Source organism: Leiobunum rupestre, chromosome 6, assembly GCF_980474605.1.
Source record: "Leiobunum rupestre chromosome 6, qqLeiRupe1.1.hap1, whole genome shotgun sequence".
NCBI lineage: Eukaryota > Metazoa > Arthropoda > Arachnida > Opiliones > Sclerosomatidae > Leiobunum > Leiobunum rupestre.
Window position 1 is genome coordinate 36,835,858 of NC_143389.1, and position 23,137 is coordinate 36,858,994.

A 23,137-nucleotide genomic window follows, 5' to 3' on the forward strand; every position below is an offset into this window, starting at 1 on the left:
TCAAATTCAATGTATAATTTGGTTACTAAGACATATACAACATGGAATTTAAAGGCCTAGGATTTCTTCTGCCAGTTTTCCTTTAAGTTTTCTTCCCGCCGTGCAAATATCCTGGTGGTAGGCCAACCGCAGTACACGTTGGCCTACCACCAGGATACTTGCGCGGTGGAAAGAAAACTAAGGGAAAACTGGCAGAAGAAGTTCTAGGCCTTTAAATAAATATATACTTTATTATTCAAATATTATTTTAATGCCGTGTTGTATTGTGTTTTAGTAGACAATTAAAATTTCAATTTATGATCAATGGTAATATAATTGCAAAGAGGGGAAGTAGACAAACGCCACGATAAGCCCAACTACGTTCGTTATAACGTAAGAGTAAACTTACGGTTAGTCTTTGCGATTTTCGTAAGTTAAAATAGGTCTTCTTACCGGTCTGTCGTTATTTCAGTACCTCGCGAATATCGAATTTTTTACGGTAATGACATTATAAAAAAATATTTGGTTAACTATTAAAATGTAAATCCTAAATCAATATCTAATATGGTACGGCTAAAATGTCTACCAATCCAACACGAAAGGAATTCCAAAACCTGGTGCGTAGGGTGGGGGGGGGGTCAAAAAGGGAGACAGGAGTGGCGCAAAAAGAGATGGATGGTCAGACGAACGAACAAGACTATTTAGAAGAGAAGAGAAGGCCGTGGACCAGAGGGGGGAGTAAATAATTCCATGTTCTTACAGAAATCGAGGAGGAGGTGGGGGGGGGGGCAGGCAGCGGAGACTTTCCTCATTACGTGCTTTCTAATTGGATACGGCGACCAGTAATAAGCCGGGAGTATCTCTTAAAGGTCGTTGGACCAGTCAGACCTGTTTCTATCTATTATCCAACTCTCAGTGCGTTTTGAATACCACGAACTTCTCGTTTCTCTCCCTCTTTACATTTTTGGTTTCGTTTATTTTTTCATTTTGCGCGTAGTCGACTCTCGCGTTGCGAATAATCAAAGACTACGAATATAGCGTGAAGGGACAGTGAGAGAGAATCCTTGGCGGCCCAGAACAATGATAAAAGCCTTTCTGAAACAATACCTCATGGGGTGATCAAAATTGAAGCGAGTGGAAATTTTTAAAGACGCTCAGTACGGGGTCTCGGTAAATAAGAAAAATATATACGCGGTTCTCAAGAGGGTCTCTCCGTAATTCTCTTCGCGAGAGGGTCAAAATAAAGGCGAGCCTCTATCAAAGATGCTCGTGAGATCGTACGCCAGTGACTAGAATACACTACAAACCCGGGTCTATACCTTCACCTATAGCCGTTGCGTATTGAAGGAGAGAAAAAAGTGGATGTATAGAATGCAGGTATATTTTAGTGGTTTCAATTGTTTCTCGCCTCCTTTGTGGGTGGGATACGCGAAAAACCGAAGAAAGCGCGGTGTTCCATAAAATAGATTTCTTCAATAGTATATATATATATATATATATATAGTATAGTATCCGCCTCTCTCGAAAGACCAAAATTGCGTTTTTGACAATAGAAACAAAGAAATTCCCGTAAAAAAGGTCCTTTGGAAAGAAGGTAAAAAACGCCGCCGTCGCCAAATAAAAGAATCGTATTGAATGGTGTATGACCACTTATGCGAAAATTACCGATAATCGTTTCCTATTCATACAAATAACGACATGATAAATCGTTCGACGTTTATTCCTTCCGCAATATTTCCCGCAAATAGAAGAAAGCAGATACCAATTTGGCACTATTGTTTACAACGCACGAGTTACGATATATTCTCGTCGTTAGCGTTGCTTCGTGTATTCTCAAAATGATCAAATAATATTTTTTATATTTCAAAGAAACTTGAATGATAAATGTAATAGACGCATCGTCTAACCCTTACAAAAAGAATTTTAATATAAGCCAATTAAAATTATCATTATGTTTAGTCGTTAGTCTTAACCATAATATTCGTTTAAATCCTAGAAATAACTATCAATATCTTTCGCGATTATCAAGAAAATTTCAAAGCGTTGGACTACTTTTATGACAGTAACTTGATGCGAATGAATTCCTAGCAGTAACTTCATGACAGTGTTCGACTAAATTCCTAGCTTTAACTTCATGACAGTGTTCGACTAAATTCCTAGCTTTAACTTCATGACAGTGTTCGACTAAATTCCTAGCTTTAACTTCATGACAGTGTTCGACTAAATTCCTAGCTTTAACTTCATGACAGTGTTCGACTAAATTCCTAGCTTTAACTTCATGACAGTGTTCGACTAAATTCCTAGCTTTAACTTCATGACAGTGTTCGACTAAATTCCTAGCTTTAACTTCATGACAGTGTTCGACTAAATTCCTAGCTGTAACTTCATGACAGTGTTCGACTAAATTCCTAGCTTTAACTTCATGACAGTGTTCGACTAAATTAATAATAATAATCAGCTAGGCTAATACCCAAGGCACCACCCTAAGCCTAAGTCATCGAGCGACTTTTAAAGCCTTTAATTCAGGTGGTAGAGTTAACTTGGTGACAGTGTTCGACTAAATTCCTAATAATAACTTGGTGACAGTGTTCGACTAAATTCCTAGCTGTAACTTCATGACAGTGTTCGACTAAATTCCTAGCTGTAACTTGGTGAGTGTCTAACTAACTCTTTACACTACACCTATGTAAATGTTCGATTAATTCAGAGCAGTGATTAACATTTAGACTAGTCGAATAAATTAAAATCTTTCGTTTAAATCCTAATCGCATACTGAGCAGAAATGTCGTCCAAAATTGCTAGTGCTTCGAGCTTAATTACTGTGTATGAAAATTGAAAAATAACGCAACATAATAACAGCTTAAGACAATAAACAAATGACATCGTGGTTTGGTATACAGTAACAGCTCTCTCGCGGAAAAAAATCAAAAATGGAATAAATATTTATATAAGTAGAAGTAATTAGCGTACGTTCAAATCATAGTTAGCGGGCCCCATCAAAAGAGTTTCTATCAAAATTAAAAAAGACAACGCTAAATCGAGCGTCCTCGCAAGGGAGATAGTACGGCGGAGAGAAATCATACGGCGAGGAGATCTTGATCAACGACTGTATCGCGTGATCTATTTTAGAATCTTAATTCGGACCACACTGGGCGAGAGACGCTGGAGGGGATGACCGCGTAACGAATATCAGTTTGCAGCAAACTTCCCCGACACGAGTATAGGGCGGAAACGTATTAGTCACGCTGTAAACAGACTCGGGGAACGGTCGCGAGAAGGAAGGAAACATAGCCGACTGCGTAAGAGTCGGGATTTGATTTCAAACGATTGTAAAATGGAATCAAATTACCAGCCTTTGTGTTGGTCGTTCCCGGGCGTACTGCCTCTTCGCGATCTTTGTTACCTAAGACGCTCGTCGAAATGAGTAATTAAATATTTTAGTCGGGGGGGGGGGGGGGGGCCTCTTGTTCTCGCCAGAAGTGAATATCAAAGGGAATAAAATCGCCGCGGGCCGTCCTCGACTCAAAACAATATAACCGTCGCGAATTGGCCAAGAAAATAAGACTATCTACTCGTATAATGTACACCGGCGAAAATTTAACAATTATCTCCTTCGTAATAGTATAAAGGTTCTGGCAAAATGTTTGCCGGTAATTATAAAAGGATGGGCCGTGCGCCGCTCTACGGAGATAGCGCGAAGACATCTGGATTTGTTTATCGACATCTCCAGCAACGTCTCATTATACTCCGAGCGTGTGTAGCCGCGCTACGGGCTAGCGTACAATTTCTCATTACCAAAACCAACCTGGCCACTGCCTATTTTAAATCCACGCTTGATTGAGTTTGTTATACGTATCGGAATTGGCCGTATATATACGGATGGAGTTCTCCGAGATAGAGAATTGAGCCGAATTTACGGCTGCCATCGAACGGACGGGTTTAAATTAAGCCTCTATATATTGATTTGACTGAAAAAATAAATTAAACCAATCTCCGAGATCCGTATACCAAGCGCTAGTTTCGCTTAAAGTTGTACCGAAGTTTCGGGATATTGTTAATTATATACAAGCTGGTTTACTAATTATACGAGTCATAGAGCGTGAAAATTGCGTTTCTAATTTAGCCAGAATAGTCGAGTTTGTTCAAAACGCAAAATACGTCTAGAAAACCAGCTTTTTCTAAGGCATTTTTTAAGCCTAACACGTGTAGAGATAAAAAGTCGTTAGGCTTCGTAATTGGCTCGCCTGGTACGTTTGAAGTTTTCCTTAACCTCTATTGTTTGCTATGAAAAAGCCCTCAACCATAACCTCTCGAATAAGTAAGCCGTTAAAGCGACCCACCAAAATGGCGATCACGTCGTCCATATTTAATAACGAGCAAAATGAACCCCATTGTGGACATAATTCATAAATCGATTCCCAGCGCCGCCGAAGGCTTTGGCAAACTTATAAAACACCAGTATCGACAATGTAAGAACACCGGTTCTCGGCGGTAAGAAGACAAAGAAGAAAAAAATCAATTAAATAAAGAGTTAACCAAATTTAAATCCACCCAAAGTTTTCCCCCTAAAAAAGAACGGTAAGTAGAAGGAAAAACTAACGAACAGTGTCAGATTTCCAATTCGAGAAGATCCCCGGCTCCAAATGGAAGAGGCGAGCGAGGGAAGACATCAAAATCGAGTTTCCATTAAAAGTAGAAAAAAAAGCCCTAACCCTCTCGTTCGGTGTTTTACGGTATAAAGAGTAGCCACTTCACAATGAAAATCAAATTTACTTGTCGGATGACGTCAGTGGCCGAGTTAAAACGTAAAAGGCGTGGATTTCCCTTCCCCCTCTTCTCCCCGCGTTTAAAACTAAGGAGGAGGGGCTAGGAATGATTGACATCCCCCCGGATTTCGATTTGTCGGCTAAAATTAAAAGGGAAAGTCTGGAGGGGTATTTTTTTTACACGTTCCAAGTTCGTGGATTTTTACTTTTTTCAATGGCGGGGACAGAGGGGGGGGGGGGTAAGGGGTCGCGAAAGCGCCAACGAAGGCTTCCCGAGCGAGTAAAAGGGTATTTACGAAGAGATTTTATTCCCTGCAAATGAAGCGGGAAATTTCCTAGCCGGTTCAAGTGGAAGATGGAGAAAGAAAAGATCCTGGAGAGAGAGCACCAAGAGCAGAGGGATGGGGATGGGAAGAGGAAACGGGTGGAGGAGGAGGGGAAAAACGATACGGGAGGGATGAGGAGAGCCGGCAGTTCGGAGGGGAAGGCGAAATCGAGGGTGACGCGCCCGGGCTAGAAGGTGAAAGCCGACTATGGAAATAACCAAAATAAGAGAGAGGATAAAAAAAAATCCATTTGTGAAACGACGCGAAAAGGGTTAAAGAGGAGAGCTGGCTTCTTTGGCCCAGAAGCCCGGGTGACACGTCACCCTACTTCAACCTCCACCCCAACCCATCATCCCGCCAAATAAAAAAAGGGTGGATAAAAAACAAAAAATGCAATTGGTTTTCGGCAAACCATGCGATCGTCTGACTTGAGTGGAACAAGTTGTCCCGACCACACGAAAGGAAAACATATTACAAAATTTTAAGATTAAACTTATCTGATACTTATTTGAACCTTTGAATTATAATACGATTAAAATTATAATCAGCTAGGCTAATACCCAAGGCACCATCTAGCGACTCTTAATGCCTTTAATTCAGGTGGCCGGGTAAAATTGTCACCGTACCACTATATTTACATTTTGTTGAGGTAAGGGTATACTTTCGTAGAAATTGAATTTCATGACCATGGTTAAGCAGATAATTTGAGAATAACACGATTGATACTTCATTGTTTTAAAACATTTAAATGCTCTAATTTAAAACATAAAATTGAAAATTATAACATTGTAATGAAGTATCAGTCAAATTATTAAGGGTATATTTATCCATTATACATTATATCCATTTAAAATATTAAATTTAAGCTAATCTTTAATACCTATTATTTAGTACGTCCAGGGTTGGCACAATTTCGCCAAGGGTGGAAAAAACTAGATTTTTCCGCGGTTTTTCCACCTATTGTTTTCCTGTTAAAAACCTTGTGGAAAATCGTACTTCCATGGTTTTTCCACCTCTAGTGGCAAAATTCCACAAAAAATAAATAATAAAAGCAGCATATTCTTCTATTCTATTCACTCTTCTTCTGGCTTTTTTTTCCATCTCTCCTATTTGCAATGACCAAATTAGTCACTTAATATATATATCAATGATAAATTTAGCATGAAAAGAGTTTTTTCCATTTTACCCGGTTTTTACCAGTTTTTCCCACATGCCAACCCTGAATACGTCCTTGTTTAAACGTAACAGAGATAATTTCTACCAAGCATCTTGTAAATCTCGCGCCAAAGATTTATAAGAGCCAACCTTGGACTGGAAATTATCCGAAATAGTGAAGTTCAAATAAGAAATAAAAATTTTGTAGTTCAGCCACGAAAGCCGGACAGCCATGGAAAACAACGCCAAACTGGCCTCCCAGAAAAAGCGATTTCAATGAAAACGCATACCGTGAAATGTCGAGATTGGAGTCTACGAATTTTCACCGGCGCGGAAATATTCATTACATTCATGACCCAAATACTCTTCCTGTCCCCTGTCCTGTCCCGAGCAATAAATCCTATTATAAATTTTCTTTTAATTTTAATGTCTCGCCGAATACCCACCTTTTTTGGGGAGGGGGCGAGGATGTGGAGGACCGTCCGATTTCCGGAAGGGAAGAATTGAAATCTCTTCAGCAGATGCGATCGACTTCCGAGGCAAAAAGATAGAATGAAGAGCGATGCGGGAGACCGAAACAGAAAACGAGCGCGAGTGCGAAAAACGTTTTGGGCCAAAAATTCAATTAAAGCTCGAAACGAAACGAGAGAAAGTCGGCGAGGGAAAAAGGCGAAGAGGCTTTTAATACTAATTCCCTCTGGATGGCGCTAAAAAGGTGACGAAACTAATGGAGGTGGCGATGCGGCAAAAAGATTGCCCTCCGCAAAAACTCGGCCCAAAACTTTTCCAGACTTTTCGATTACGCCGCAGACTAATTTAATTGAAAGCGTAATAATAAAAGGCCACGGAGAAAGGGAAAAAATAACGGCGAGGAATAATATTATCATTCTTTATTACCTTCCATATTTCAAGGTATTCTACTAAGAAAAATAACGGTTCAGACGCGCCGCCTGCCATCTAAGTGGATGAAGATTAAAACCAAGCTATTCATTATATACACGGCGGCGAAGTTGGCCGCCAATAAACTCCGTAGGGACGCGCTGGCTTGACGGGGCGGAGGGGGACACCAAATTCGATTGCACTCATTTAGCTTCTCATCAAAATTGACAGGGAGGGGACACCTCTATAAAGAGTGGGGAGCCACTGATCCAGTCCTTAAAAGCGAACACCCCCGGGCCCGGAGATTACGGCAACTTCATAATCGTATCAACCCTGTCTTCCCACCTGCCAGGACATACATACGCTACGAAGCGACGGCGAACGCCGAGTTTGAAAACTTTATATCTCCAAATCGCATCCTCAAGCGTTACCATCGCGGGGTACGTCGAAGGAGAGATCTATACGAAGCTCGGGAAACGCTAGAGTGTAGAATATGGTGAGTAAAGGGGAGGAAAAGCAAGATCTTTACAAAAAGGAGCGGGATTATTCCGTTTTATTTTTCCCAGAGGGGGCGGCGGCGGGGGGCGACGGCGAATCGGAAGCTAGTCGTACAAGAAAAGCAATTTATTCTTATTTTCGTCACCGATTTCCCCGCGCAGGGTCCTCCTTTTCTCGCTCGTCTACGGACGGAGTTAATCAGAATTTTGTCGGACGGAAGGAAGAGAGAGTGCGGCGCGCGAAGAGCAAAGAAGACCGAAAGTATTTTTGCTCTTGGTTGAGGAACCGAGATTATTAAGGACACTTAGCCGTATACCGCGAGGCCAGGATCGAGATTAAGGGGGAAATTGAGCGAGCCGGAAATAAATGTCCTCCGTTTCTTCATCCTCTTTCTCTCGCCAGATCACCCTCTCATCTCGCGACACTTTTTTTACTATCTACTTATTGCGCGCTTTAGAGTCTAGGAACTTTCTACAAAATTTATCTTTGAAAAATGTAGGCATGGAGATAGCGAGTAAAGAGGGCTTTGCTGGACCGATTTCAAAGAACTAGGCGAGGAAAAACTAAAAATGCTTCAAGATTTTATCATATAACTCTCATATATAATGAATAAAAATGTTCTTCCCCGTGATTAATGTTTATCACTTCTAGAATTCTATCTTATCATTTTGGTCTATCTTTCTTCCTAAACCGTCTAGCAAACAGCTAAGTTTGGAAAATATAAAATTAACAATTTGCAATGTTTTAAGTAGCGTGGCCCTGCGAACTCAACTAGATCGAAAAAATTTCAACGTAGCTAGCGCCAGAAGAATATAGAGTCTCTTACAAGTGAAGTGTTTATCTACATATCTTGCTAATGTTTCTACGCATTTCAAAAAGGTTTGGGCAGCAAAAATAGCAGGGTGAAGATCGTCATAATTTGATACTGATAACCGATATCTAATACTGATAAACAATATTTTACTTATGAAATAGTATGTAAATTAGGCTTTTCGCCGTGTCACATAGCAAAATTGTGATTTAAGTTACAATTTTTTAAAGGAGACTAAAAAATGACAAAAAACAAAGCTTTTATTAGGCTTTGCCGCTCGAAAACATACAAGCAGACTAATAGAGTAGTATCACCTCGTAGCTTTGGCCATGGCCGCCATTTTAGGCACGTTTTTTTCTCTATAGGAAAAAGCATGGGTGACGTTGCGGTATGTAGCACTGACACTACTCTATTCAGGTGCTCGGGCTCCTTCCAAGCGCAGCTGCAGCGCCAAAATGAACAAGCTACAGAATTAGTAACTGGGGGGATTTTTTAAAAATATAATTTTTTTCGCTAAATCTACGGTTCATTTCAGTTAATTTTGAAAATAGTTTAGAAAATTTTTTTAAAGACAAGTTGGTAAACGCAATAATTTGAGAATGTGATAAATAGTGAACAATTTTTTAAAAAGTGACTTTCAATGACAATTTAAAAAAAGTTATTTTAAGCGATATCGGTGGCTTAGTAACGGGTCCCGTATAATTTGTATATTTTACATCTTTAACAGTAGTAATAGACTTCGTAAATTTGCCAACCTCGCAAATTCGGAATACGCTTCGAACCTGCAAAGGACACTTCTCTCGTTAAAGATATTATAAGCTTCTGGTAGCACCTATTTAGTAATAAGTCTCGCGGTTTTTTTTAGCCTACGTTTTAATTATCCCACAGGGTAATAGCCACTATAGACAAAATAGCCGACGTCAAACTAAAAAGCAAATGGTACTTGGAAAAGCATTCGAATAACAAAGAGCGGACCGCAAAAGTGCCGCGATAAAACAACGAGATTACGGAAAACTAGAAAAACAACGAAACCGCAATCGGAATTAATCGTAAGAGACAAGGCGGCAGCGAGTGTCTGGGCAAAAGAAGCGTGAAAACTTCGCCGGGTGCCAAAAAAGAGCGAAGCTCCGAAGAAATAGAGAAAAGTATTAAGCCAATAGAGCATAATCCCGCAAACTAACATCCCTTCGCTTCTTAAGGACAGAATAATGGGTCGTGTTTTCTTCCGCGAGAAAAACAATACAGAACGAAGCGAGATTTCGTTCTACGACCGGAAAGAGAGCGAGAAAGAGATTGTAAGGCTTAGCCAAAAATTACGAAGGATTTTTACTTCTCGGCTGGTGGCGTTCGCCGATGAAGTTATTAGGGCAAAATGGGGCTATTTTTATTAAGCACCGGGGAATAAAGCTATTATCTTCGCGTCTATACTTTCGGCGACGGCAAAACGCTCGGCCGCTCGGGACTGGCCGCGTTGATTGAGTTAGCAAATTGGGCTTTGAATTTCTTCTCTTTAGATATAACCCTCTCCTCTCTAAGCCTTTTTTCCGCTACTAGTTTTTCTCGTTTAATTCGCTATCGTTTAAGCCTTCTCGAGGGTACCGTGATATTTAAGAGAGCGCTCTCTCTCTCTCTCTCTCGTATCTAACGCTTTTTTTTCTATCTCCTCGCAGCCATTTTTTGTAGCCGTTTTCTTTTTCATTCTAGCAGCCATTTTTTGCTCTTTTTTTTCCGGTGGTACTTCCGGGAGCTCATCCAATCTTAAAATAAAGGGGGCGCCAGCTGCGTTGGATATATAACCATGGAGCCCAGAGTTTTTCAAACAAAGTTATTTATTCCTTAAGAAATTTCATACAACGTATATATGTTTCAAAGGGAAAAAACAGAACTGTTTCATATATTGATACATTCTTATATGGTTTTATATTTATATACTGAATTTTCAAAATGGGTCGATAGCGTTTCTTTTATTCATACGAGATGTACTTGTAACGTTGTTGCTGAATTTAAGGGCGTTGAAGAATATGGTGTCAGTAATAGCTTAATTGAAATTTCTACATTAGATAAAACCAATGCCATTTTTACTTGCTTTAGATGATTATAATTTAAATAGTGAGATTTATTGTATGATAATATAAGAACATATTCAGGATAAAAGATAATGTTACCCTTGTGATTCCTGGAAGAAAAACCACGCCCCTCTGCCTTTCCTCGTGTAATCTTTCCCCCTTTAGCCGTGTAAAAGAGATGGTATTAGCAAAAGTAAATAAACCGAAGTTATCAGACTGCTATACTCCCCATGTTGGAGTCGTTTTCCTTATGAAGTTACATTTTTACCTCGAATTAGAAATTTTGCGAAAAAACGTTATTTTTATGAAACCATTTTTTATACACAGAAATAGTTATATCAACAATTCTCAAGTGAAATTTATCACGTCAAAAGACGGGGATGGAAATTAGCTTTAATTTGACTCGATTTTCTCATCATTTCCATAAGGAAAACGCCCTCTGATTCTGACCGCTATTTCGGTAACTTCGGTTCATTTACTTCTGGTATTAGTTGATACATTCTCGAAAAGTATTAACTCGATACTATTACTTTTTAATAACAGGTATGTGCAAACTAACAGATGCCGCGTTTCTCAAGAAAGGGATCAAAGTACTAAACATATTAAATAAAATTAAATATACAAGCGCTTAATCGTTTGACCCCGACGTAAATTGTTATTTGATCGACGGAAAAAGAATTTGTAATGCCACTTCAAGTTCGATGGCCGGGTTTTACGGTTTTGTAAGGTATAGGCGTGGCTAATGGTCCCGAGGACCGAGTTAAGTGTGAAAAACGTATAAAGCGAAAGTAAGGACATTTACATTAAAAAGACATCGCCGTAATTAACGAGAATTGAAAAACTGCCGCGGCAATTACACGACAGAGCTTGTCGGGCTACTAAGTGTCGAAATCGACAGATGGTACCGAGGCTATTTTTAAATTCACTGAAACAGCGCTACGAAATAATATATCACTAATATATCATTCATATTACAAATAGAAACATGGGTAATTTTTAGAAAAATATTTTCTTTACAATACTATTAATATATTTGATTAATAAAATAATATTACATTTTTAAAATATAATAGTATAATATAAAATTATACCAACTAATTTTGGTCATGAAGAGTAAATTTACGAATTTACTATTGAAGTTACGGAAACCTCATGACTTTCAGAAATAATTTAATAAAATTTGACATTATACTAATTAATAAATCCCGTGATGTTGGAACTATAGGTTTCGAGTCTATAGCTAGATTCTTTGTCAACTGTGTATTTAGTAAAATTACAAATTTTATAAACAATTGTGTACTTAAATTGGCCAGTTTTCCGTAACTTCAATAATAAATTTCAGTTAATTACGTAACAGAACCCAGTGTATAATTAAATTTTAAATAAACAGGAGCCAAGAAAAACTGCGAGAATAGTGAAATGACCCTAACAATCTTAAATATTATCAACAATTACCATCAAAATAACGACACGCCTTTGACTTAACACATCCTGTTTTCAATAATTCCCCTCACGAAATATGGATCAAATACAAACAACAAACAACGGTTACGTTGAACCAGTAAACCCTTTCAAAAATAGTACCTAATCCATACTCTTACAAAAAAGAAAGATCGGGTACTCACCGGAGATGGGAGCAACGGAGTTGGGCGTCCCGCAGAAGACCATCAGAAGAGCCCAGAGCGGCCTAATCCATCTGAATCTGTTCATATCGTGAAACCAGAGCGTGAGCACTACCAAAATAACAAAACAGAACAAAACAATCGTTAAAACAATAAATAGTATAGCCGGGTTATTTCCACGCACGGTATAAAGCGAGATAATTCTAAAATAAGCTCTCGCGGTTCGCCGATTAGAATCGGCCCGTTGAAAATCGTGAACGATATAAAGAAAGGGGTCAAAATTGTGAGCGGCGATTTTCAGCGCCGAGAACAACCGCCAGGGTGAGCTACTATTCGCGAAGAGTCCCCCTCGAGGGTTCGGATATTATATTCCGTCGTAGTCCACTCGACGAGTCCCAAAATGAAATGACCCGAGAAGGGGCCTCTCCTAGTCCTTAGACGAGCCCCGGTCGTTTCTATCAGGATTTTTCTCCCGTTGATGATTTAAGGTCCGTTTAGCCATTGCAAAAAATCGATGCCCGTTTTTCGACGGAAGCCATTAGCGGGCATTTAGGAGAGCGCGTGAGGCCAAGGGGAAAGCCAATAGATCCAAACGATAGAGCCGCTGCAACAAATGAACTGCAAAAAGGACTTTCTCATTTGTCTCGCGCCACGCGCCCACCCCCTCCCCTCCAAAAGGTAGAAACAAAAGACCCTTCTCGCTCTTTTGGAGTGTCTACCGATCTTGGAAAATGCTTTCCGGGGATAATAGAGGAAATGGACTTCATTGGCTGACCCGGCCTGTCCCCCTCTCGTCTCGTCCAGTCTCGATTATGAAAGGTGGTTTCTCAAATTACAATCGGTATTGTATAGTCTGCCTATTCGAATGTCCGCTTCATTTACTTAAATGGTTAATTAACTCTTCCAAGTTGGATACTAATTAATTCAAGTTGGAATTTATATTCCACAGGGTTGCCTCAAATTTTGAGATTCAAATTCCCTGACCATTATAAGAGATTTTCCCCGAATTTTTAAGATATCAGAAGTTTATAAATTTAAATGGACTTATATTTCAGTAAAAAGGTTATTGCAATGTTGAAAATATTAGTTAAACTTTCAAGGAAATAAATGATAATCATATAATTTGTCATAGATATAGAGTAAAATTACCTTCAAAAAGTGCCAAGATAAAATGGAATTCCCTGACTTTTCCCTAAATTTTAACACATTCTTTAAAATACTTGACATTTCCCTGACTTTCTAGGCCCGTTTTTAAATTCCCTGACTATTCCCTGACGTGTGGCAACCCTGTTCCAGTATTGCACTTCACACCGGAGAATTGTTTTCGTTTTCTTAACATAACTGTCACACTCGGAAGAAATTCTATCCGTGTTTAACATTACACTTATATTTTCATCTACACGTCAGGTATTTAAGAATACGCATAGCGTTAGACTCTGTTAGCATCCTCGCGTGCGTCGTATCAAAAGTTATTTTGAATTTTAATCACAAAACGTAAACCTGGATGGCGTGCCACGAAAATTTTAAAACGGACTAAATTTCGCTGGGATGGGGTTTACAGTCAACATCTTCCCATATTATTGGTAACAAAATTTATTCTTAGTAGCACCTATAAGAGCAACACACACAAGGAGAACGCAGCTAGCCTTTAAACACGCTAACGCAGAGTTGTGTACAAATTTCATTGGACGAGTCTTTAAGCTGAACGTTTTACGGAAAAGGGGAAGACAATTTCTGAATTTTCCCCTTCCGACGCCAGCAGGCGTTAATGCGTCTAACCAATGAAAAATGTACGCAAGAAAATTCACGACTTTGGAAGGGTTGAATTCTTGTGTGGGGTGCTGTGTTTGTTGCTCCAAGTTGGCACTAATTATTATAGTCCAACAAATCCAAAGATCTAAACCAACTTCCAAATTACAATTTAAAACCTTCTTAACATATCGTTAATTTCATTTAAAAATAAAAAAGGCACGACATCTCGAAAATAAATTTCCAACACAACCTTGGTCTCTTTAAAATTTTTCCATTGGCGAAAGTGAGAGAATATTTCCCTAATGCCCCTTCCGCCATTGTATCAATATAAAAGCCATCGACGCGCGTAACAATAAAACGAGACTTTTGTCGGAGAAAGAACGGCTGAGAAGAAGAAGAGAGAACGGCGGAAATAGAGGGCGGAAGAAAAATCATTCTGGAGCTGATCCTTCGCCAGGGGGCTCCCGGATCGAACAACTTTGGAATATTAAAACCGCTTCCACCTCCTTCCTCTCTTCGACATTCTACTGACGGAAGCTGCACCTTATATATATACGAGAATCGTCAGTATCGATCGCCGATACTAGAGGGCTGTAGTGGCGTATCGAACGCAGTCGAGGGGTGGGGGAGCCAAAAAAGAGGGCTAGAAAGATTCAACAAGCGTACTCTTTTTCTGCCTCTTAAATATAAATATCGCCGTTGAAAAAATGTGACCTCAAACTCGGAGTGAACGCATCGATGATTTCTCATCCGACTCCTTCCAGCGGATAATATGATACGCAGGGGGGAGATATAGATGGGGAAACGCGAGGAAATATATGGGAAGAAAAAATGGTCGAACACAGAGGGGCCGGAGAAAGGGTGAAAAATGTTGTTGCTTTCGTTCGATGAAAAAAATTAGATTCCATCTCTACGGTTCTCCAGTTGTCAGCCGAAATGTTTTACGAAATAAATAGAAAAGTTACGGATTTAACTCAAAATGTGAGCCAGTAATTTGGAAAAAGACAAGGTAATTTGGCAATGGACGAAGTACTTACGTATACGTAATAAGTGTCAAATATTATTACATAAGTTTGACACTTCCTATTATTCACATGCAAAAGTTTTACTGAGAGCTATTCACAAGACAGAGTGCATTGTGGGCTTCGTAGCAGTTTTGCGTTAGCTTGCTAACGCGTCACACGTAGCCTTTGACGGCGCCTCGCTAGAGGCATATTTTCTTCTTGTGATGACCCGAGGTGTTACACACCGATTTTGTTCAAACTCGGGGAATTGGTAGACCTTCATGTAACTTGAAAAATCCTAAAGGGAATTTATTCAATGGGTAAGGGTTTTGCCATGGCAACGAAAAATGTTTTTGACAACATAAAATTGAAATTTTTCCTATTTAGGCCATATCGGTTCATTTTCACCCATTTGGTTCAAATTGATCAAAATGTGATCAATTTTGATTTCTTTCGACAATTTTTAATTTTTTTTATAATTTTGGTATTTTAAAACTTTTCAATTTTTTAAAATCTTTCACTTGGAATCGGTCCAAATCCCATGTTATTTTCAATAGGAAAATTTCCATTTTATGTTGTCAAAACATTTTTCGTTGCCATAGTAATACCGTTGCCCATTGAATAAATTCCCTTTAGGATTTTTCAAGTTACACGAAGGTCTACCAATCCCCCGAGTTTGAACAAAATCGGTGTGTAACACCTCGGGTCGTCTCCTTGTCAGTTTCTAGTTCTCAGTAAAATATTCCCCAAATTGACAAACTTGTAGAATAATATTATAGACTTTTGGTAATAATCAGTCAAATCATTTTAAAATCACGTTAATAAAGCAATTAATATTCAGGTGTTGACAATAACAGCGCGTGCTCTTATCTAGATTTGCGAACAGTTTCGGAATTAATCGCGAACAACGTAAAATGAAAAACAAATTTGACTTCCTGTTTACTTTAAGTAAACACCTAGGAAAACCACGCGCGAAAAAGGGCTGCAGCATAATGCCTGGTACCGCGAAAGGGTATTTAACTTCTCGCGTCCTGTTCTTATCTACACGGCGCGAATATTAATGTTCTTCGCCTCACAAAACTCGTGAATATTCGGCGTTCAAAGTAATGAAACCGGAAGCCTAAAGCCCATCCCCAGATATTTCCCATAACACTATACACCCTACTCCCATGATTGGAATTACGCGTTAAAAAATCTGTTTACTCTAGGGACTCCTCTCCATTACCCGGTAGCAATTAAAACCACGACCGAAATGGATTTTTTTGTTCTTCGCTACACGCGATAATGAAAGGCCTTTTTTAAAAAAAAAGTATTTTCATAATAGAATCGTTTATCACAAAATCCAATATTTTAATGGCAATTTCGTGAACGCTTATATCAGCCGGCGAAGCTCGGTACCAAAACGCGAGGCGTTAAAGTTAAAGAATGTTTCGCACACGATTTCCAGTCGGCCAGATATAGATTTTTTTATATACGTAAACTAAATCGAAAAATAAACGCGTGCAAAAAATACGAGATATCGAAAAGGATGCGGGTATTTTTTTTTACTTACTTCATTGTTTCGCGGGTCTAACGTGTTCTCGCGAGGGTGTGTTGCGCAACACGAAATTTTCAACCCTTATTGCTTTCCAGTCATTTTTTTTTCTTAAGCCTCGGTCGGGCCTCGGCCACTGACCGCCCCATCTAGCGGTATACATGACCGAACGAAAAAAAGTCGTGAGATAATCGTTTAAAATTTAAAGGGAATGAAGTTTGGAGGCAGGGCGATAATTTTTAGGAAACGGCCCGTTACGATTTAAATTAAAATAGTTTCGTTTCTGAAAAACGACTTCGAGCGATAATAAAACTAAATTCTGGAATACTTTTCGAATTACAAAAGATACGGCGTAAATAAAAGGAAGCGTATACAAAACACGTACGTAAGAAAGAAAATCCGCCTACGATAGCCGCTAGAAAGACGATACATTACCCATTCTTAATAGAAATATAATACAAGTCGTCTACGCTTGATTATACGCTGCGGCAGTGAATGTAACGATTGAAGGGGTTTCGGAGAGAGAGGGAAATTCGCGTTATGTCATGCATAACAGAACGTACGGCAAAAAACGAGTTTGATAAATATAAGAAGAAATGCACGGACTCGCATTTACCGCCTCCCCTTTTTCTATTCCGCGTCGAAGTTCTCATACAGAGACATTTTTTCCCCAGCACACGATTCCCGCCACGCATGTAAGCCGAGTGAAACGACTAATTTAGAAAAGTTCTTTTCTTATCACGCATACAGGTACGGAAAAAAATACGCATACCGAAGAATCCACTCAGTCTCTCTCAGCGAGATATAAAAATGCTTCTTATTTTAACCGCGAGGGGCGCCAACGAAACTGGTTTGCCCGAGTAAGCGTTTACTATCTTCTTAAGTATAAGAATAAAGAGTAAAGGAATTGAGAGGGGGGGGGGGGTTATAAAAAATGAACGAAATAGCGTAGTGGACGGAGGGGGGCTGGAAATGATACCCGTATATATCTTTTAATACAGCGCTTGCCCATTCGCGCCGATGCAAAGTTAAAATGATTGTAAACATTGTAAATTATAGGGCTATTTCAATTTAAGAGCGGAGAAGGAACAACGGTATATACGCGGTCTTGATTCCGCCAGTCGACGTAATGATCTCGGAGGAGGCGATTCTCTCTATACCTTTATCGAGATGAATATGTGGCCTTTTAGTATTAAGAGCAACGATTCAAAATGGCAGATGAGGCAGGTAGGGGGAGGGGGTTGTACTTAAAAGGGCCCGGCTAAAATGGGGTTTAGAGGATTCAGAAGTTGCCTAGGAATGTTCTCAACAGGTTGAAGAGAGGAGAAAGTGGAAGGATTCCTAAAGGGAGGAAGAGTTGGTATCGCGATTAATTTGAGACAGCACGATCTGCTACAAATGACCCAGAAAACGCTGAGTCGACCCTCGTTTCAAATAGCCACAACGAAAATGCTTACGGTTGAAGATAGCGTCCCAATTTAACCCCATCTCTCTCGAGAGAGAGAATATAGGATAGTACGTACGGTCGAGACCTCTTTTCCGATTCAGAACCTTTAAATGAAGACGGCCCATGCAGAGAGGAGGAATTTGAAGATCACAAAATCCGCCGCGAATGGCCAGTATTTTAGCGCGGTCACGTACTTGGTGGCCTTTATGGACTTCTAGGTTTAATTTGAACCGCTTCTGGTGTTATTGAGGGAGGTTAAGCGCCACAAAACGCGTATCACCACATTTTCATGGTGACTACCGAAAAAGCCTCAAATTTTTATAGGAAAAATAGGAAATTTATAGTCATTTTATAGGAAATTATAGGAGTAATATTTAGGTAAATATAGGAAATTATAAGGATGTTCAACAAATTTAAATTATAGAAATAATTTTAATAAAGTGATATTACATTTAATATGTAAACATCACAAACTTTGTGACTAGATAAATGAGTTCTAGCAGCAAATTAGTAACCATCACGCGAAATTTGAATGCTACATAAAGATTGTATTTTCCCGTGAACCTGTGCTGTGGTTGGCAGCCATTTTGTTTTATTACATATCTAACATTTAGTTAGCGGCCATTTTGATTTTTTCTTACCTAGTCTAGGGTTGGTAGCCATTTTGTTTTCCGACTTTAGACTTGATGAAAATTTCTTTTCTGACGTGTCTAGCATTCGGTTGATGGCCAAGTAGAATTTTTTGAAACCTGGCAACCCTGCTACACTTTCTAGAGTTCTAATTTTTTTTACCCCCCATTCGCACAGTAGCTAATGCGCAATAGAAACAAGTTATAAACCTTTGAATGGATTTTATTCGAGAACTTTGTTTACAAGGTAATAAGTAATATTAGACATTCAATGAGTTGGGTAGCATACTACTCAATGGGAACAATTGATAAACGTAAAGAATTAAAGATTAAAATAAACGCCCGAAAAATTATTTATTAAATAACTAGAAAATGCCTTCAGTTAACAGAAAAATAAAACTAGCAGTAAAATAAATAGTAATAAATTATTATCAATATCATATATAGTAAAATTAAACTGAACAACAATTTACTTTTTACAAATTCGTTAAACCGGATTTGAAGTTTCTAAACACATGCAATTTTTTAAATTAATATATAAAATGTGTAAAAATATTTAAATTATCATAAATGGAAGACTAAATATGTTTCAAGGTTTTAAATAAAGACAAATATTCTTGTACTAACCTGAGAACAATACTAAGATTTCAAAGCAGACGTTAACTTAAAAAAAAAGTCTACTTATTTAGAGATTTTACCATAATTTGACAAGACTTGTCAAATTAATTCCATACATTTGGTATCGAAAGTGTTTTTAGGGATGATCTTTCGGAATTTAACAATAAAAAAACCCGTTTAAACTTTAAAAGTATTGAGAGCTCTTTCAATGTGCGTCATATATTCTCAAGTGTATTCTTATTTTTCGGTTGCGAGGTGTAGAAAGTGTATCCAAAGATGAAAGTAGCTAGATAGGGTATTATAATAGAAAGTTGACTTAGGGTCATAAATAAGCTCTTTCTGTTTATTGCTCTCTGTCGTGAAAGGTACTCTCTCGGAGCTCTCTCGAAGCTAATGTCTGCGTTGAAATCTTCGTATTGTTCTTAGGTTAGTACAAGAATATTTGTCTTTATTTAAACCCTTTAAAAATATTTCCTCTTCCATTTATGATGATTTAAATATTTATACATTTGTTGATAACAATTTATTACTATTATTTTTTTCTGTTAGTTTTATTTTTCGGTTAACTGAAGGCATTTTCTAGTTATTTATTAAATTAATTATTTTTCAGGCGATGATTTTAATAGAGTTAGTATAATTAAATGTTTAATATTTTTATTTAGTTTTTACAATGTTGCTAACTCAATTGATTTTTTATTGAAGTTATTTTAGTCACCGTTACATTGATTTTCGTCTAGCAAAGTTGCTCGTCTATGATTAAATATATTCATAATATTTGTAAGTAAAATATATTAATTAAAATTAATGCATCTTAATTAAGTTTGGAACTTTTGTAAGATTTACAGATTTATGTAATGTACCAGTATATTTCATGAAATTTTTATTTGTTTAATACTTTTTGTCTTAATATTTTAACTAGTAATATTTAACAAGCGTTAATATAAGTGTTGGTTTTCTATTTTGGGTTTCTTGATAATATAAATACAAAAAAAGACTTATGCATTATAAATAATATATTTATTTATTTTCAGGCGTTAGGTACCTGGATATTTTTATTGATCAAGAACCTAATGTAAGTAATTTATACTTGTTCCTTATACACAAAATAAAGTAACCTAATTAATAGTTAATTATTATCCCATATACATTTTTCGGATTTCCATATTTCAACTAATGCTTTTTTCATATATTATTTCGAATACCTTAATTGATTCTCAAGTACACACCATAAATGTAATGAAATAATTATAATTTCCATAACGCTATATATTTTTAGCATTAATGTTATTTTTCCATTGCTACCGATAAATGGCATTTAGTCTAAAGTCAGAAATCAAAATGGCCGCCAGCCCTAGACTAGGTAAGAAAGAAAAAAACGAAATGGCCGCCAACTAAATGTTAGATACGTAATAACACAAAATGGCTGCCAACCACACGGCAGGTTCACGGGAAAATTCTAGCTTTATGTACATAGCATTCAAATTTCGCGCGATCATTGTTACCAGCCATATGCCAGAACCAACAATATAACACTACTAAATGTATTTAAGTATGCATAATATTCTACTCTCATTTTAAAACACAAGTCAGAAGTAAAAGACAATGAAATTAGTGCTTTAATAAAACGTTGGCTGTTTTAGAGCGCCTTCTATCGAAATTTTAAAACTATATTGAAAGAAAAGTGCGTAGTACGAAAAATATATTGAAATATAGTAAAAATTGACAAATTATAGGAAGTGTGGTCACCCTGCATTTTTTAATCCTAATCGTAAGGAATTGATTTTAGATAAACTTTACACGTTTTCTGACCCTTAGTTTAGTTGCAAGATTTAAGTGTTAATTCGCTTTCTGTTAATATTATCAATAAATCTTATCAATTAGAGTAATAATGTGATAAACCCCTCCTAGAGACAAGCAATGCTTATTTAGGAGGGATCAAACTGTGTAATTTTATAAACTAAAAAATAATCATTTGTTACCTTAAAGTGTGTGATACAAATTAAATAAAAAATAAATAAATAAATAAATAAAATAAATAAATATTGGCATTTGAAAATAATTGATTTTACTTCAACAATGAATATTTAAGGGGAAACGCTAAGGTCGTGGTTCTCATTGACAATTTTAAGCGTTTAAAATTTCGCCAAGTTAATCGTTAACGTATTTTAAAAGAACTAACTATAGTAAGTATGCCACAGTAAGTAAGTTTGTTTTCTTAAGAAAGCACGTCAATCGTGTGTAGCTCCTCCTTTAAAGAGCGGGACCATAGGAAAATGATAGTTGAATATTGAATGGGTTAAATAAGTTCATGGTGTAGCGTACGGTGTTTCTGGGCCAAATAAAACATTCATACAACTTCGTCACCTGGAATTTCGACACAACTGTCGAAATTTTATTAGTCGCAACCGAAACGCTCCTCTGGTAGATTCTCAGACTGAACTTAAACACAACCGTCAAGCTAAATTAATTTCTTTTGTGGCGGAATAATATTTTAATTGGATTATTTGGTGTCTCTTTCCGCATGCAAAACGAAACTTAAATGATTTGGTCGTAAACAGAGAGCAAGGAACAAAAGCGGCATTATGACGGTCCAGATAGAGATGAGACGATGGGGATTTGAATCAACGCAATACGTGTATACACATTAATATTCTATTCAAAAAGGGGACCGCCTAACAAAAGTCTATTCATTTTGCATAACTAAACAATTCCCGAATAAAGCTAAATGTCTCCCTTACGAAAATAGTTGGAATTCTACGGGTACGAATTTTTGCTGAAAATTGAAAATTTCTCGAGCAGGGCATTTAAGAGCGTATTTAATAAATGCTTCGGGAGAAATAATAAATCAAATAATCAGCTAGGCTAATACCCAAGGCACCACCTTAGGCCTAAGTCGTCAAGCGACTTTTGAAGCCTTTTATGACTACGTTGAGACATGCTCGGTCGAATATTCACGAGGAGGGAGAAAACCAGTCACCAGGGTCAGTTTCTGGTAACCAATCAGATGCCGGACTGATTTGTTTTTTTTTTATGGCAAAGGGACCACGAGGGGGATTGGGAGTTCCGTTAAAAATTGTCTCAACACCGTCATTCTCCTAAAAATAGAGTTGTTAATTTTCCGCAAATCAGTGGATTCAGTGACAGACAATTAAAATTACGTATTTCACGTAGTTAATAAGCATTTTTTTTTGTACTTTTCAAAAGTATTGCCCTATTTAATATTTGAATAGCGACTTGAACAAATTTACTATTTAAATAAGGACTAAAAGACAAACGATATTTAAAAAGTGCACAAGAACAGATTTTATTTGAAAAGATAAAAATGTTACAACCCGACTATTTTCGGCATCATTATCGCACCGAAACTAGTCGGGATATAAAATTTATCTTTTTAAATAAAATCTGTTCTTGTGCACTTTATAAATATCGTTGTCTTTTAGTCCTTATTTAAATTAGTATATGTTCCTAATTTTGAATGGGCCCCTAGCTATGCCACCGACTTAGGGAGAGCCCTCAGGTTGGGAAAATGTTTCGTAAAGAAGTTTATCAAGAAAAAAAACGAAATATTTAGAGTTAACAAATTTAAAGCTTCCCCCCTCTAATTCGACTCCTTCGGTACTCCCCTGTCTCTCCATGGAAGGGATAAAACTAAATCGTGGTACCCACGGATCCTTACAACTGTCATTCTCCCTAAATATAAATGTTGGAACCAAGAATATATTAAACAATGTTATACCACCCTAATTTTTTGTTAAACTTGGCCTCCTCTCTGCTCAAAAGTGAAGCCGAAAAGAAACACTCAATATAAAAGCTAGTATAAAATAGAGCTACAAATCCTATAAAGTCGAATTTCGGAATAACGTTTTCCTCTTTTTAGTGAGGCAGAGCTCGCATAAACTTTAGCACACAGAGCATCTGTTATAAAAACTTTTATTCGCAGTATCGAAGGATGCTACTATACCGAAGTGGGCGAAATCTGCAAGAAACCGGGAGATGGGTGGTCATTTTAACTTTCTTTTTAGCTTGGCTGGTGAAGAAAGGGATCTAGCTT

The 23,137-nt window shown here is 37.7% G+C and overlaps 1 protein-coding gene across 5 annotated transcripts in view; it reads right to left on the reverse strand.

The window, feature by feature from the left end:
- The window catches only part of LOC149940789 (latrophilin Cirl-like), a 214,644-nt gene that overhangs the window by 140,353 nt on the left and 51,154 nt on the right, over window positions 1-23,137 (reverse strand). For all 5 annotated transcript variants that reach the window (XM_090180120.1, XM_090180119.1, XM_090180121.1 and 2 more), the window contains exon 2: window positions 12,106-12,213. In XM_090180120.1, coding sequence (XP_090036246.1) covers window positions 12,106-12,190 — 85 coding nt within the window. In that variant the 5' untranslated portion in view covers window positions 12,191-12,213. The remainder of the gene's footprint in view (window positions 1-12,105; window positions 12,214-23,137) is intronic.